Raw genomic sequence first — 12,830 nt, 5'->3', positions numbered from 1 at the left:
TCCTCTCCCGCATGCGCACTGCCACCTCCGCCCGAGCTGTGCCCCTCCCTTCCGGAAGCAGCACCCCCCCCACTTCCCCTTCACCCAATCAGCGCCAGTCATGGGCGGGGCCAAGGCGGGTTGGGGGCGTGGCGGGAAAGGGATGCGGGCGGCGCGCCCCTCCCTCCCCCCCAGCGCGCGGGAAGCCGGCGGCGGCGGCGGCGGCGGCGCATGCGCAGAGGCGGGGGCGGGCCGGGGCGCGGCGCGCATGCGCAGTGGCGGCGGCGGCAGGGGGCAGCGAGGCGGCGCGCGGCGCCCGGTCCCTGAGGCGGCGGCGGCGGCGGCGGCGGGGAGGGGAAGGGAAGGGAAGGGAAGGGAGGGGACGGAGGGCACGGAGCCGGGAACCGGGAGCCGGAGCCGGGCTGAGAGCGGCGCGGAGCCGCCCACAGGTAACCGGAGGCGGCCCCGCGGGCGGGACGCGCCGCTCCGAGCCCCGCCGGGGTCCATGAGCTGAGGCGCCCGGCGGGCCCCCCCCCCCCTCCCCCCCTCACCTCACCTCACCTCACCTCACCTCACACCCACCGTGAGGCGAGGCCCGGCCCCGTGAGGCGAGGCCCGGTGAGGCAAGGCGAGGCCCGGCGGGGCCCTGCCCGCAGCCCCGGCCCCGCTGTCCCCTCCTGCTGCTGCCGCCGCCGTCGCCGCCGCCGCCTCATGCTCGGCCGGCGCTGAGCCCCGCCCGGCCCCGCTGCGCTCCCCTCCAGCTCCCCCCCCCCCCCCTTCAGCAGGCGCCGGGCCCTTGGATGCCGCCGGGATGGGCAAGGTGCTGTCCAAGATCTTCGGCAACAAGGAGATGCGGATCCTGATGCTGGGGCTGGACGCGGCCGGCAAGACCACCATCCTGTACAAACTGAAGCTGGGCCAGTCGGTCACCACCATCCCCACCGTGGGCTTCAACGTGGAGACGGTCACGTACAAAAACGTCAAGTTCAACGTGTGGGACGTCGGCGGCCAGGATAAGATCCGGCCGCTCTGGAGGCACTACTACACGGGCACGCAGGGGCTGATCTTCGTGGTGGACTGCGCCGATCGCGACCGCATCGACGAGGCCCGCCAGGAGCTGCACCGCATCATCAACGACAGGGAGATGCGGGACGCCATCATCCTCATCTTCGCCAACAAGCAGGACCTGCCCGATGCCATGAAACCCCACGAAATCCAGGAGAAACTGGGCCTGACCCGGATCAGGGATAGGAATTGGTACGTGCAGCCCTCCTGTGCTACTACAGGGGACGGACTCTACGAAGGGCTGACATGGTTAACGTCCAATTATAAATCCTAATGAGAGAGTAACTATTTAGTCTACAAAGAATTAAAAGAGAAAAAAAAAAAAAAAATAACCCACGTGGCTTTCCGGAAGAATGATTCTCTACTGAAAAGTAAAACAAAAGCATCCATAGGATTATGATCACCTTTCTCCAGTTACCACCCTTTCCTTCCTTCTCCACACTTGACTGGATTCCTGTTTTAACTCTTCTCGCTTGGCGTTAGGATGCTCTAATCTCCGAATGTGACACGAACGCGAGCACTAGATGCTATGGCAGACTTCCAGCAAACAGGCGAAAGACACATTGTAGACTTGCTAAGTAACTTTTTGTTTTGTTTTGTTTTGTTTTGTTTTTTTTCCTCTTGATAGCCCTTAAGATGGTTTGATTATTTTGGGGGACGGTTGGGGGAGGGGTACCATTTTCAGCGTATGCTTTCTGGTTCTACTTTTTTTTTTGATTATATATATATATTTTTTTCCCTCTTCTATCACTTGCTGTAGATTGCTACTTTTTTGCATTCATGCGGAATATGTTGCTAGGTCTCCTTCATCTAGTAAACTGAAAATTATTGCTTAAAATCAAACCGCCGTCTGTCTTTTTATATTAAGGACTTTTTTTTAAAAAAAGTTCTGTTAATCTGTAACCGAATAGTGACTCTTGGTCTGGCTTCATATCTCAGACTAATAACGAAACGAATTCCTGCCGAGCGTGGCAGATAGTGAGAATACCATTGTAACATGTTCAAAGTGCATATCAGGCATCATGTTAACTAGGTAATGTAAGAGCTGCTTTGAAATGTCAGCTGTGAAGTTCTGAACCATACATCATGCATGAGAAGGGATGCAAATAAGTTCCCCATACCACATAGCAACCATATAGCAAATAAGCCGTGAATGATGGGAGAGTTCCAGGGTCTCCACCGTTGGGTTTCTCTCTTGCATTGCGAACTCGGGGATGTGTAGCCGCGGTTTTTACTGCCCGGGCCAGTCTCTGGTTCAGTGCAAGACAGGTTCCTTCCAGAAAAAGGCAGCAAGAACGCGCAGGCACTGCACCGAGTTTGACTTTAAATCGCAGGCGTTCAGGTAAAAATCTGGCGCCGACCTGCCTGCCTTGGGGAAAAGACAAGTTTTGTTTTACGGCGCCTCAGTCTGGAGAGGATTTCCCATGTGTGGTGGGGTGAGGAGCGCCCCGATTGCCCGCTTTTAGGCTGCCCAAGGGGCCGGCGCAGCGCCGAGCTTCCCCTGAGCTCCGAAGTTCTGCCGTCGCCTTGCCATTTTGAGGAAATGGCTCGCCGGGGTGGCTCCCCCAGACGAGGCTGGGCTGGTGCAGACAGGGGCAGCCTTCGCCAGCTGTCCCCGCGGCGAGTTGTTGCTGAAGTCCTGCAGGAAGGGAACTCCGTTGGGTGGCTGAGGCCCATTGAGGAACTGCTAATGAGAGCGGGGAGGAGAGAGGGAGAATACGACTATGAATGTAAACTTCCACAAGTAGTTCTTAAAGGGCGAGCGGCTTGCTGGCCCTGTCACAGTGTGCAGGTGTGGCTGGCGAAAAAAACCCCACCCAGAACCAGTATTAGCCTAAAATCTCCACCGAGTATTAACGCTGGGTGCAAAAAAACAGTCAAAGCAGCTGGTTCTCATTCAGCCTTAAGGATTATCTTCAGTTTTCCTCAAGGAGTTAAACTCGATTGGGGAATTCTAGGAATGTATGCTACAAAACCAGAAGAAAATGGCTTTTTTTTGTTGTTTTTTTTTTTCTTTCTTTTTCCGAGGATCTGAGTTTTACATGAGATCGGGGGCATTACACTACATTTCCGCAGTGTTGACTCTGCATGCAAAGCGTGTTGTATATGGAGCTCTTACCAAAGATGAAGGGGAAGATAGAAAAAATATGAGTTCACCTCTGAAATTGAGCGCTTGGGACCGCTTCAAAGTTATTTGGGAACGTGGTTCCAGGCGGTGGATCTTTTTGGGGTTGCAAATGGGCCGGGATGGGTTCGTGGTGCTGGAAGATAGAGCACTGATGGGCCGAGGGGAGCCCGCAGAAGTAAGCGGGGCGTAAAATAACTCCTAGCTCTCAGCTCTGAAGCAGAGGAGGTGAGACTTGCCTTCTGCTCGAGTCTTCTTGCCGTTGGGATATCACTGCTCTATTTTCTGGCTCTTTACAAGCGCAAGGGTTTATTTTTTTTTTTCCTTCTGTCGATGTAACTTAACGGTGTGGTGGTATAAAGCCTAAAAATACATGAATGTGGTTACTGTTTTCTTCTGGAGCAGAAATAAAATAGCCAAGCACAAAGTAAATGCCTAAACTGGAAAACTTGAAGCTCTATTCATGGTTCTTGAACTTTCTTAAGCCTCTTCTCAGTCAAAATGAAAATTTCAATGACTTCACTTTCCGTCTGAGTTGATTTACTGTGTGTTCTCTTCCAGCGCCGGGGCAGACTTCTTCGCTAGCCTTCCATTGAGTTGCAGTCACGATTTTGTATTTCCTTAGCAGCTTTGTTACTTTAGATATTCTGTTTTTTGTAGGTGAGAAGGAAACTGATTATGCTTCTGATTTATTTTTTTTTTTAAATGTCTTTTTTTTTGGGGGTGGGGGGGGGAGGGGGAGAAAAAGTTACTGAAGCGTGGCGGAGACTTCAAAACTAAATGGCCATTGCTACCGAACACAACGCAGCGGTTTCACTTTCAAAATCTCCTTTCTAGCTTAGAGCTGAACCTCACCATGAACTGGTGGCGAGCAGGCAGCGAACGCAGCCTGCGGGAGGAAGGGGCAAATCTGTCAGCAAGCCGGTGATTTGAGAACTGATCTGAAGTTCAAGCGCATCAATCTGTGTTCATGTGAATTTATGGAGTAAGTTTTGAATGGCGTTAATCGTGTCTGATCAGTGAATGAGTTTGTAGACTGTGATCTCCCTGACAAGTAAACAGGAATTTTGTGTTCTCAATATGGCTGTAGTGTTGGTAAAGAACTAATAAGCAGAAAATAAAGCAATTATACAGCGGAGCTCTCCTGGTATCTTGCTTACGTTGAATTTTGAGAGAAACAGAAAGGGGCAATATGGTACCGGAGCGGTGCCTTGTGCCGGCATAAAGGGGCCTCTGTTCTGTGCTTCACAGCCCGGCTGCAGATCCTCTGGGGCTCCGATTAGCGACTCATAAATGGCGAGGAAGATGCTTTAGTACCCCCGCTGGAAGCCAGAAATCTTGCTGGCCAACTTCGCTGTCGGGTTTGTTCTGGGGCGGTGCAGCCCTGCGGGAGGGCACGGCATAAAAACCACCCGGAGGGTTTTTAGGGCAGCGTAGGGAACGCGGAAATGGATGGATGGATGGATTGGGGGAGTGGAAAGGGAGCAAAAAATGGGAGCGAGCCCCACAAGGCCTCGGGCAGGTGCAGCGGGGACGGCGTGGGGATCGGGGCAGCGGGATGGGGTGCACACGGTGGGCTTCCAGCACCCCGCTGCACAGTGTGGGGATGCTGGCGCTGTATTGGGGTTGCAAAACCTTTGGGAAGCAGCAGGAAATCACCAGGTTGGGCTGTGCAGGGGAACCCGGCGGCTGCGAGCCTCAACCGAGCCTTCCTGCTGGGGCTGGGCCCCGGCTGCCTGCACGCCAGCTCAGGGTGTGGCTGTGTAAATGAACCCACTCCGGTTTCATTCAGCCTCTTCGGGGCCGTGGCCACGGCTCCGGGAGCGTGAAGCCGTCCCTCTCGCCGCAGCACCTCCTCATTTCTCCCCGTGTCAGCGCCTCGCCGTGACTCACTGCGGGGCTCCGGCCACGGGGCTCGTGGGCAAGGGGTGGAAAAAATGCACCTGCCCTCCCTGGTTGGAAATTAACTCTTCTAACACAACCTGGGCGTGTAACGATCCCCCCCCAGGAGCGACATTCAGCTTTTAAGAGCGAGCTGTGTCCCCAAAACGGGCCAAAAGGCGGGCGAGCGGTGCTGGGTGCGGTGTCCTTGGTTTTGGGAACGGGCAGCATGCAGGGAGGGGAGCCTGCCCTATGTCAATTTGTATTGTTAAAGCACTCAGGGCATTGGGATTTGGGCTTGGTGAGGGTTTGTGCTTGTCCTGGGTCTGCTCCCAGTGCCCGTCCAGCTCAACCTCGAACCACACCGGCTTCAGCACCAAAAAGTTTCGGAGCCGTGCCCGCTGCCGGGGCTTGAGGCTCGCTTTCAGAAGCTGGAGCACCACGAAGAACGGCGTCATTTTCGCCCTGCCTTCGGTTTTGAAGGGGAAATGGCTGAGTCAGAGCCCCGTGGCGCTGGCGGGGAGGGTTTGCTCTCTCCGCCCGCGGCTGGGTGCAGGCGGGACGTGCCCCGCGCTGCCCGGGAAGCCGCCGCGCTTGCCCAAGAACAGGTACCTCTGCCCTCCTGCAGCAAGAAAAAAAAAAAAAAGGCTGAAAGAAAAGCAAAGTGTGAGTCAGCTGCCGGGTGCTGCAGCCACACAGCCCAGCCAGGGTTCGAGTCTCAGCCCTCTGCTCCTCCTCGCCAGGGAGGTTTCCCCTTCCCCGGCTGCCCGGTGTGCTGGTGGGACGGCGCCCAGGAAATAAAACAGAAATTAAGTAGGGTTTGATGGGTGTCTCTTGTGGAAGAGAAGGAAATTGGTGAGGTTTTAAACACTTTTTCTTTTTTTTTCCTTAGTTTGGATGGGGGATCCTCGCCCCTGGGGGTGCCACCAGCGGGTCCAGGCTCAGCCAGAGGCCATTTGTGCCCCCGCTGCCCCTCGCCGAGAGCCGGCTGCAGAGCAAGAGCTGAGCTGTGGCTCTCCCAGCCCCATTTATAGGCCTGCTCCCTCCTCGTGCTGCTCAGATCTGCCATTTTTACCCCAAGCAGCTTTCCACGTGTTCCCCTTTTCCTGCTGCAGGCAGGGGGATGCTGGCGAGCGGGCGCTCCCCCGGTGGCTGGCAACTTTCAGCTGCCGCCTCGCAGCGGGCTGGGCTGCGCTCGCAGTTATCCCATTAGCTTAACATCTGCCAGAACGCCCTTTCCCCACGGGGGCTGGATTAGTTTGGAGCCGGCCCAGCTCTCCTGGAAGCTTTTCCTATCACATACTTGCGGCTTTCAATCCGCTGCCCGAACTGGGACCGAACCCAGCGCCCGGCCAGCGCCGCGTGCTCGCGCCGGGGAGCTCGAACTCCAACCCGCAAACAAAGCCACGGCTTGGCTCTGCCTCCCCCCCCGAAGCAGGCCTGGTTCGTTAAGTTTTCAGGTTACTGCATTTTTCTGGTCACCCCGCAGCCCGTGCTTTGTGTCCTTAGCTCTGTTTTCGCCCTGCAGAGCCCTCCTGGCTGCGGCACCGAAAATAAAAGGTCTGGAGGGGGGGGCGAGGGGCAGCGGCCGGGGAAACACTGCCGCCGTGCTGGGTTTCTCCTTGCTGCCCGGTGCAGAGCTTTGGGAAAGCCTTCCCCAGCACCTGCTGGCTGCAAGAGTGGCCGAGAGCAGAAGAAAAGCTGCTGGCAGTGGGAGCAGCACCGAGCCACAGCCATCGAGCGCGCCCCGCGCGGCTCCTCCAGCCCCGGGCCCTGCAGCCCTCACCCCTCAGCATCCCAAGGGGCTTCCTTCCCTTCACCAAAGGTGAAGCTGCTCCCTTAGAGAAGCAAAACTGCCCAGCTTTCCTCTCCGCCGTGGCCCTTATTCCTGCTTTCCTTGATGACAGCCTCCCTGAAGCTTTCCCAGCTTGTGTGTGCGTGGCTCTCCCCACCCCAAATCTCCAGGGCACGGCCTGAAAGCCGCTGCTCCCATGCCGTGCCTCCTCGCCCTCCTGCTTCCCGGTGTGTCGTGGGGATGCCCCACTCCCTGTCCCCTCGTCCCACACTCGGGAAGGGCTCCCAGCAGCCAAACTGGTTCCTCCTGGGGCGCTGGCACCGGCCCCATGGATTAACTGGTTCCACCCGGCGGTGCCAGCTCCTGGCAGCCCCGTGCTTCTTCCCGGCCCTCCGACAACCCGGAGCTTCCCAGCATTTTGATTTCTTTTTTTTTTTTTTTTCCTGAACTGACAGCTCCCGCAGCTTATTCCTCGTTTGGCTTGCTAATGAGCCGGGTGCTGCTTAACGAAGGGGCCCGGAGGATGGTGCTGCTGGTTCCCTGCGTCTGCAAAAGGGGTTCAGGGCAAGCGGGCACCCCCAGGGACTGCGGCTAAAAAGAAGGTGCCGGTGCCGGCGTTGCATCCGTGGAAGCATTTAACATCTCCCGGCTCCCCTGCAGCCCTTTCTTGCCAAAACTGCGGCACCCAAGCTTCGGGAGGGCTGTGTGGGTACGCGCCGGGCGGCTCCCAAACCTGCAGTTCAGGCTGGGGCACTCGCAGATGACAGATAGGGAGGGCGAGGTGAGTAATGAGGCACATCCTGCTGCGCCCTCCTGGGAGGCAGCGATGGCTCAACGCCCCGCTGCTGCCTGCGCCCTTGCCAGGTGGAGGATCTGGGCGAGGGGAGGCGGCCCCGCCGGCCCCACCACCCGGCTTTGCTTTTCTTTTGCCTGCAGGTGTGGGAGGAAAGGAGGAAAGGACCAAAGCTCAGGGCTTGGGGTGGTGCTGGGCGGGCAGGGAGCGGAGCCCAGCGGGTGAGGGAGGCTCCCCAGAGGGAGGCCGAGCGGTGCCCGGGGGCTGCTCCCTTCCCTCCCTGTGCTCAGAGGGGCTGACGGGTTCCCATCCTCTCCCAGCTCTCAGGGCATGGCAGGGCTGTTCCCCAAACCTGTTCCCCCTTTTGGGAACAGAGCCGAAAACGGGTGCTGCTGCAGCACCGAGCACCCGACCACCCCGCTGCGGCACCTTTTGGGGGTGAAGCTGTTTCAGCGCAGGAACCCAGCACGATGGAGGGGCTGAGCACACCCATCCCATCCCAGTGCCCCCAGTGCCAAACACCCAGGTCCTGAGCAGCCCCAGGTCCTGCATTTTGGCACGGGGACGCTCGGAGCCCAACGCCACGGGGCTGGTGTGCACAAAACCCTCTTGCTCCCCCCCCCCGCCCCCTTCTCCAGCTAGGCCTTTCCAACCACGCGTCCCTCGGCAGTTCCTCTTTTAGCACCACTTCTCCAAAAAAATAAAAAAATAATAAAAAAAAAGTCGACTGCAGCTTTTCTGGAGGCTGATTAACGCAGAGCTTCTCCGTGGACTCTTTCCCCTGCTCGGGCTCCTGGGCTGAATTCAATCTTTTCCGGTCTGAGCGCATGGCCAAAGAATGCGTGTGCACGTACAGCGTGTGTCTGGAGTCAGTTAAATGCCAGCACTGAGGCTTTCGGAGCCGTGCAGAGGAAAAGGCGATGCCCAAGCTGCTGCTTCATCATCTCCTTTTGTTTTTTTTTTTTTTTTTGGGAGGTGGCAGCGGCCGCGCTCGCTCGTGGGCGAGGAGTTTTCGCCGTCCCGAAGAGGAGCCGAGCACCCGACCTCAGCCCCTGCCCCTGCTGCCGGTGCGTGGCGGCGCTTCCTGCTCGCCACGCTCCATAAAACCTTTGCCAACTGGAACAGAAACGTTCAATCCGGGCGGCTGGGAAGGCAACGCCGGCTAATAAATAAGCAGGGCTGAAAAAAAAACCCAAACCCGAGCCAGTGTTGCTGGCGAGCAAGCGTGGCATTTGGGGAGCCCTGCACAAGACCGAGGGAGGGCGACGGCGGTCATTAACACAGCAATTAATGCCAGACATGGAGCATGCGAGGAAATCCAGGGCTGGCATCGCTGCCATTTAAAGGCTCAAAGCCTTTAAATGTGGAGCTAAACCCGAGATAAATCTGGCTGGGTGACCCCCATCCCTCGTGTCCTGCACGTCCAGTTACTGCCGCCAGCCGCCGGAGCCCAAAACGTGCCGTGGGTACAGCCTCCAGGACAGCACAATGCACAAAAATAGGTGTTTTCCCCCAGAAAAATCCCTCCTCTTTGCCCCATGCCTCTCGTGCCAGCCCTGGCACGGCGCCGGCTGGGTTCAAATCTCGGCTCCTCCAAAGCAGAGCCTTTACACCCGCGGCCGTGCTCGCTCGGCCCCGTTACTCGTTAACCAGAAAGCCAATATTGACCCACGGCCCGCACCCCACAGCCACTTTTCCTCCTTGGGAAAGCTCCGGAGGGGACAGCGATGAATGCATGGTCCTAGGGATCACTGCAGGCTGCACATCCTTGGGCATTTTGGCTTTTATCCCCCCGGGGACAGCGTGGCAGGGGCAGGACGGGGGCAGCAGCACCCAACCTGTGCCCCTCATCACATCCAGGGCACACCCGCACGCGGGGCTGGCCTCGGGGACACCCAAATGTGGCTGATTTTTTCCCTCAGCTGCCTCTCCTGGAAGGGAAATCGCTCGGCCGTGCTTTTCTCATCAAGCCCCGTCACATTTTCCAGCCAGAAGCTCGGGGCCGTACATCGGGAGTTTTCCTCTCCCTCAGGGCAAAACGAAAGCGAGCTAGGCCGAGGCCTGCGCTGAGCGGCTCGGCCACAGCCCCGGCACCACCGGGGTGGGTTTTTGGGGATGTTTTTAGCCAAAAAAAAAGTAATTCTGTGATTCTGTGAAAAAAGTGGCTCCTGAGGTGCAGCCGTTGTGAAGGGGGGGGGTTCAGGCAGCCCCGGCCTGCCCGAGGCCGGCGCTTTGCACAGGCAGCTCACGGGTTGCTGGTGAAGGATGTGACCTAATTAAGGCTCAGCTCCTTTCAATATGATTTTCATAGTCACACGGCTTGTTTTTTGTTTTTTTTTTTTCCCCCCACCCCGTGCGACCAGACGGCCCGGCTGGGCCTCCCGGGAGGTTTTGAGCTGGGAAGATGGAAAAAGGGGAAAAAGTCTGGGGTCAGCCACGGGGTGCGGGGGCTGCGCAGCCCCCTCCTGCCCCCAGGTACTGCTGATGGCTTCTGGGGGTTTTCACCCCAAAAAAAATCGTGGCTCCCAGGCTGGCAGCAGCCTCAGCCATGCCGCTGAGCCCCGGTCCCAGCTCGGTGTCAAAATTCCCTGGGAAATTTCGTCTTTTCCCCCAAATCAAGAGATGAAACTCCCCATGGACTCCCCCACAGGAGATTGGGAACGAGGAAATGGCCTAAAAGCACCGGCACGTGCTGTGCTGCCTGAAACCGGGTTCGTGTTGGGGATGTTTGCTGCATAAAAGGGATTCTTTGATTCTTCAATTAATGTTTTTGATGCTTAGGGCCCGAAAGCGGGGTTCTCATCTCTTCCCGGCTGCGGGGGGCACGGCACCACCCCGGGCTGATTTTTTCCCCCAGGTTTCTCCCTCGTGGTGCAGGATGGAGCTGTCCCCGCACCGGTGCTTGGCTCAACCCCTTCCCACGAGGAAACCCGCTGAGCAATTTGGCTAAAAACGAGACGAATCCAGCAGCTCCTGCTCCCAACCACGGCCCAGGCCCTGGGAGCTGTGGGGCTGGGAGAGCCACCGCGGCACGGCCCCGGGGGCGCCGCGGCGAGGGCGAGAGCTGGGGAGCTGCTAAAGCAGCCGGCCCCTTCTGCACGGCCGCCTCGCCCTCCAATTAAGGCCATTCCTGGCTTCCCCTCCCAATTAGCAGAAAGGGAACCCATTAAGTGGAGCGGGATGCGTGCTGCCCACCTCGGCAGCGGGGCCGCGGGGCTGGCACGGCGTTCCCAGGCACCGAAACCCGGGGGTGCCGCGGGTGAATCAGCCCGGTGAGGCGGGGAGCCTGCTCCCAGCGAGGTTTCCCAGCGGGCATCGCCGTGCCACAGCCCTTCCCCTGCTGCAAACCGGCCCCAAAAAGGGGATTTGGTGGCACCAGGAACAAGCGGAGGTGGCGCAGGCGGTTGGGGACCCGCTGGGAGCAAAACCCCGCGGGGATTTTGTGCTTGGGGGCTGATTATTCCCGAGGCGTTTTGGGGATGGGGGGCACAAACCCCGCATGCCCATGGGGCAAAGCACCCCAAAGGACACCCCGCTCCCCTCTGGGTGCCTCGTCCTCCTTTCTCTGCAGCTGAATCGGGGCTGCACCCATCCTGCACGCCCCGGCGGCTACGCCCGTAATCCCCGCGGCCGGGTGCGGCAGGAATTACCTGTTCCCGGGCTGCTCCAACTTGCCCGCCCGTCCCAAGCAGCTCCCGTCCCCCCCGGGCCCCCGGCCCCTTTGGGGTTTTGCACAGACGCTGCTGCTTTGCCTGCCAGAAGCCCCTTTGCCACCACGGGATCCCTTAGGTTCCCCCCCGTCGCCACCGCGCTGAGCCAAATCGGCATGGATAATTATTAATTTTTAATTTTTGGGGCCTGAAAAACTGAAATTAGCTCCCAGCAACAAGATAGAGAGCCCCACGGGCAGCTCCCGCCCGCCCCCACCAATAATTCCTCCCCGGCACCCTAATCTGCAGCCAAAGCCAATTAATTACCCACGCACCGATCCCGGGGCTGCCGGGTGGGGAACCCAGCAGGGGGGCAGCGATGTCCCGGTGGCTTCCTGGGGAACCCCAGGGGTGCAGAGACCCAGGGTGAAAGCCTGGGGCAGGTGGGACCCCACAAGGACCCCGCAGAGGAGCAATCCCTGCCGCTTGGTGCCGACCTCTGATGCGGGGAGGGGATGTGGGAGCCTTGGCCGTGGCCCCGTTGGGGTGATGCCGTATCAGACGTTCCCCACTCCTCTCCGTTTTTTGGTAGAGCATGGCACGAGGCTCGGAGGCCCTGGCACTTCTAAAATAGTGCCCATCACGTCCTGCTTGCTCTGATTTAGGGCCTCAAGACCCCGTCCCCGCAGGGCTGCAGACCACCGGCAGCGGAGGCAGGCAGGGCATCCTCTTCGCTCTGCTCCCGAGGCCGCTGCCGGCTTTTCCCATGACCCGATTCTCCAAAAAAATAAATAAAAATCCTGTTAAGCAGCAGCAGCTCTGGATGAAGGCACCGCGGTGATGACACGGCCTCGACAGACCCCGCTGGGAGCGGGGTGAAGCCGAGGGAGCCGTGGCGGTGCTGGTGCCTGCAGACGGGCGAGGGGGAGCCACGAGTTCAGGGTAGAAAATCAGATATTTGTGGGGTGGAGGAAGTCTGTGGGGTGGAAAGGATGGGGGTGTATGGAGAAAGGGGGGGAACGCAGGAAGGGTGGGATGGGCTGAGCAAAACTGGGGGTTAAATGGAGCAGAAAAAGGAGAAGAGGAGGTGGGAGCGCAGGGGGCGAAGGTCGGTCCGGGCTCGGGGCCACCCAACGGGGTCAGGAGCTGAAGTTTAGCCTCCGACCTCGCCAAGTGGACCAAGGGGCGAGGCAGGGTGCAGGCGGCACGGGGCTGGCAATGAGCCCAGGGTGCAGGGAGCAGTGGCTGGAAGGGGGAATTTGTGGGAGTTGTCTGTGGGTGTCCCTTCTCCTTCCCCCAGGGAGCCTGCGGCTGCCCGGCCCCGCTGCAGGACGTCTCCAAAAACTCCCCGTGCCCCACAGACCCCGGTTAATCGGGGCTTCCCTGCCAGGCACCTCGTCGCTATTTAAACCCCTCTCCAGGGACGCTGTTAAGGACGGGTCTGACAAATTGCCCCGTGTCACCCTGCTGCAGCCTGTCCCCTTCACCCCATGGCTGCTCTCGCATGACCCTGCCCGCATGGCTCCTCTCCGTCCCCATCCC

General features: G+C 58.7%; 1 protein-coding gene across 1 annotated transcript; it reads left to right on the top strand.

The window, feature by feature from the left end:
• The first annotated feature begins 358 nt into the window (after nucleotides 1-358).
• Nucleotides 359-1,887, top strand: ARF6 (ARF GTPase 6). Its single transcript, XM_084519982.1, has 2 exons — nucleotides 359-428; nucleotides 762-1,887. Exon 2 carries the CDS (start codon nucleotides 791-793, stop codon nucleotides 1,316-1,318), a length of 528 nt encoding a protein of 175 aa, XP_084376108.1. The 5' UTR covers nucleotides 359-428; nucleotides 762-790; the 3' UTR covers nucleotides 1,319-1,887.
• The last annotated feature ends 10,943 nt before the right edge of the window (nucleotides 1,888-12,830 follow it).

The sequence above is a fragment of the Aythya ferina genome (assembly GCF_964211825.1).
Source record: "Aythya ferina genome assembly, chromosome: 5".
Lineage (NCBI taxonomy): Eukaryota > Metazoa > Chordata > Aves > Anseriformes > Anatidae > Aythya > Aythya ferina.
The sequence above is the reverse complement of the archived record's forward strand: the minus strand, read 5'-3'. Positions and strand labels throughout refer to the sequence as shown.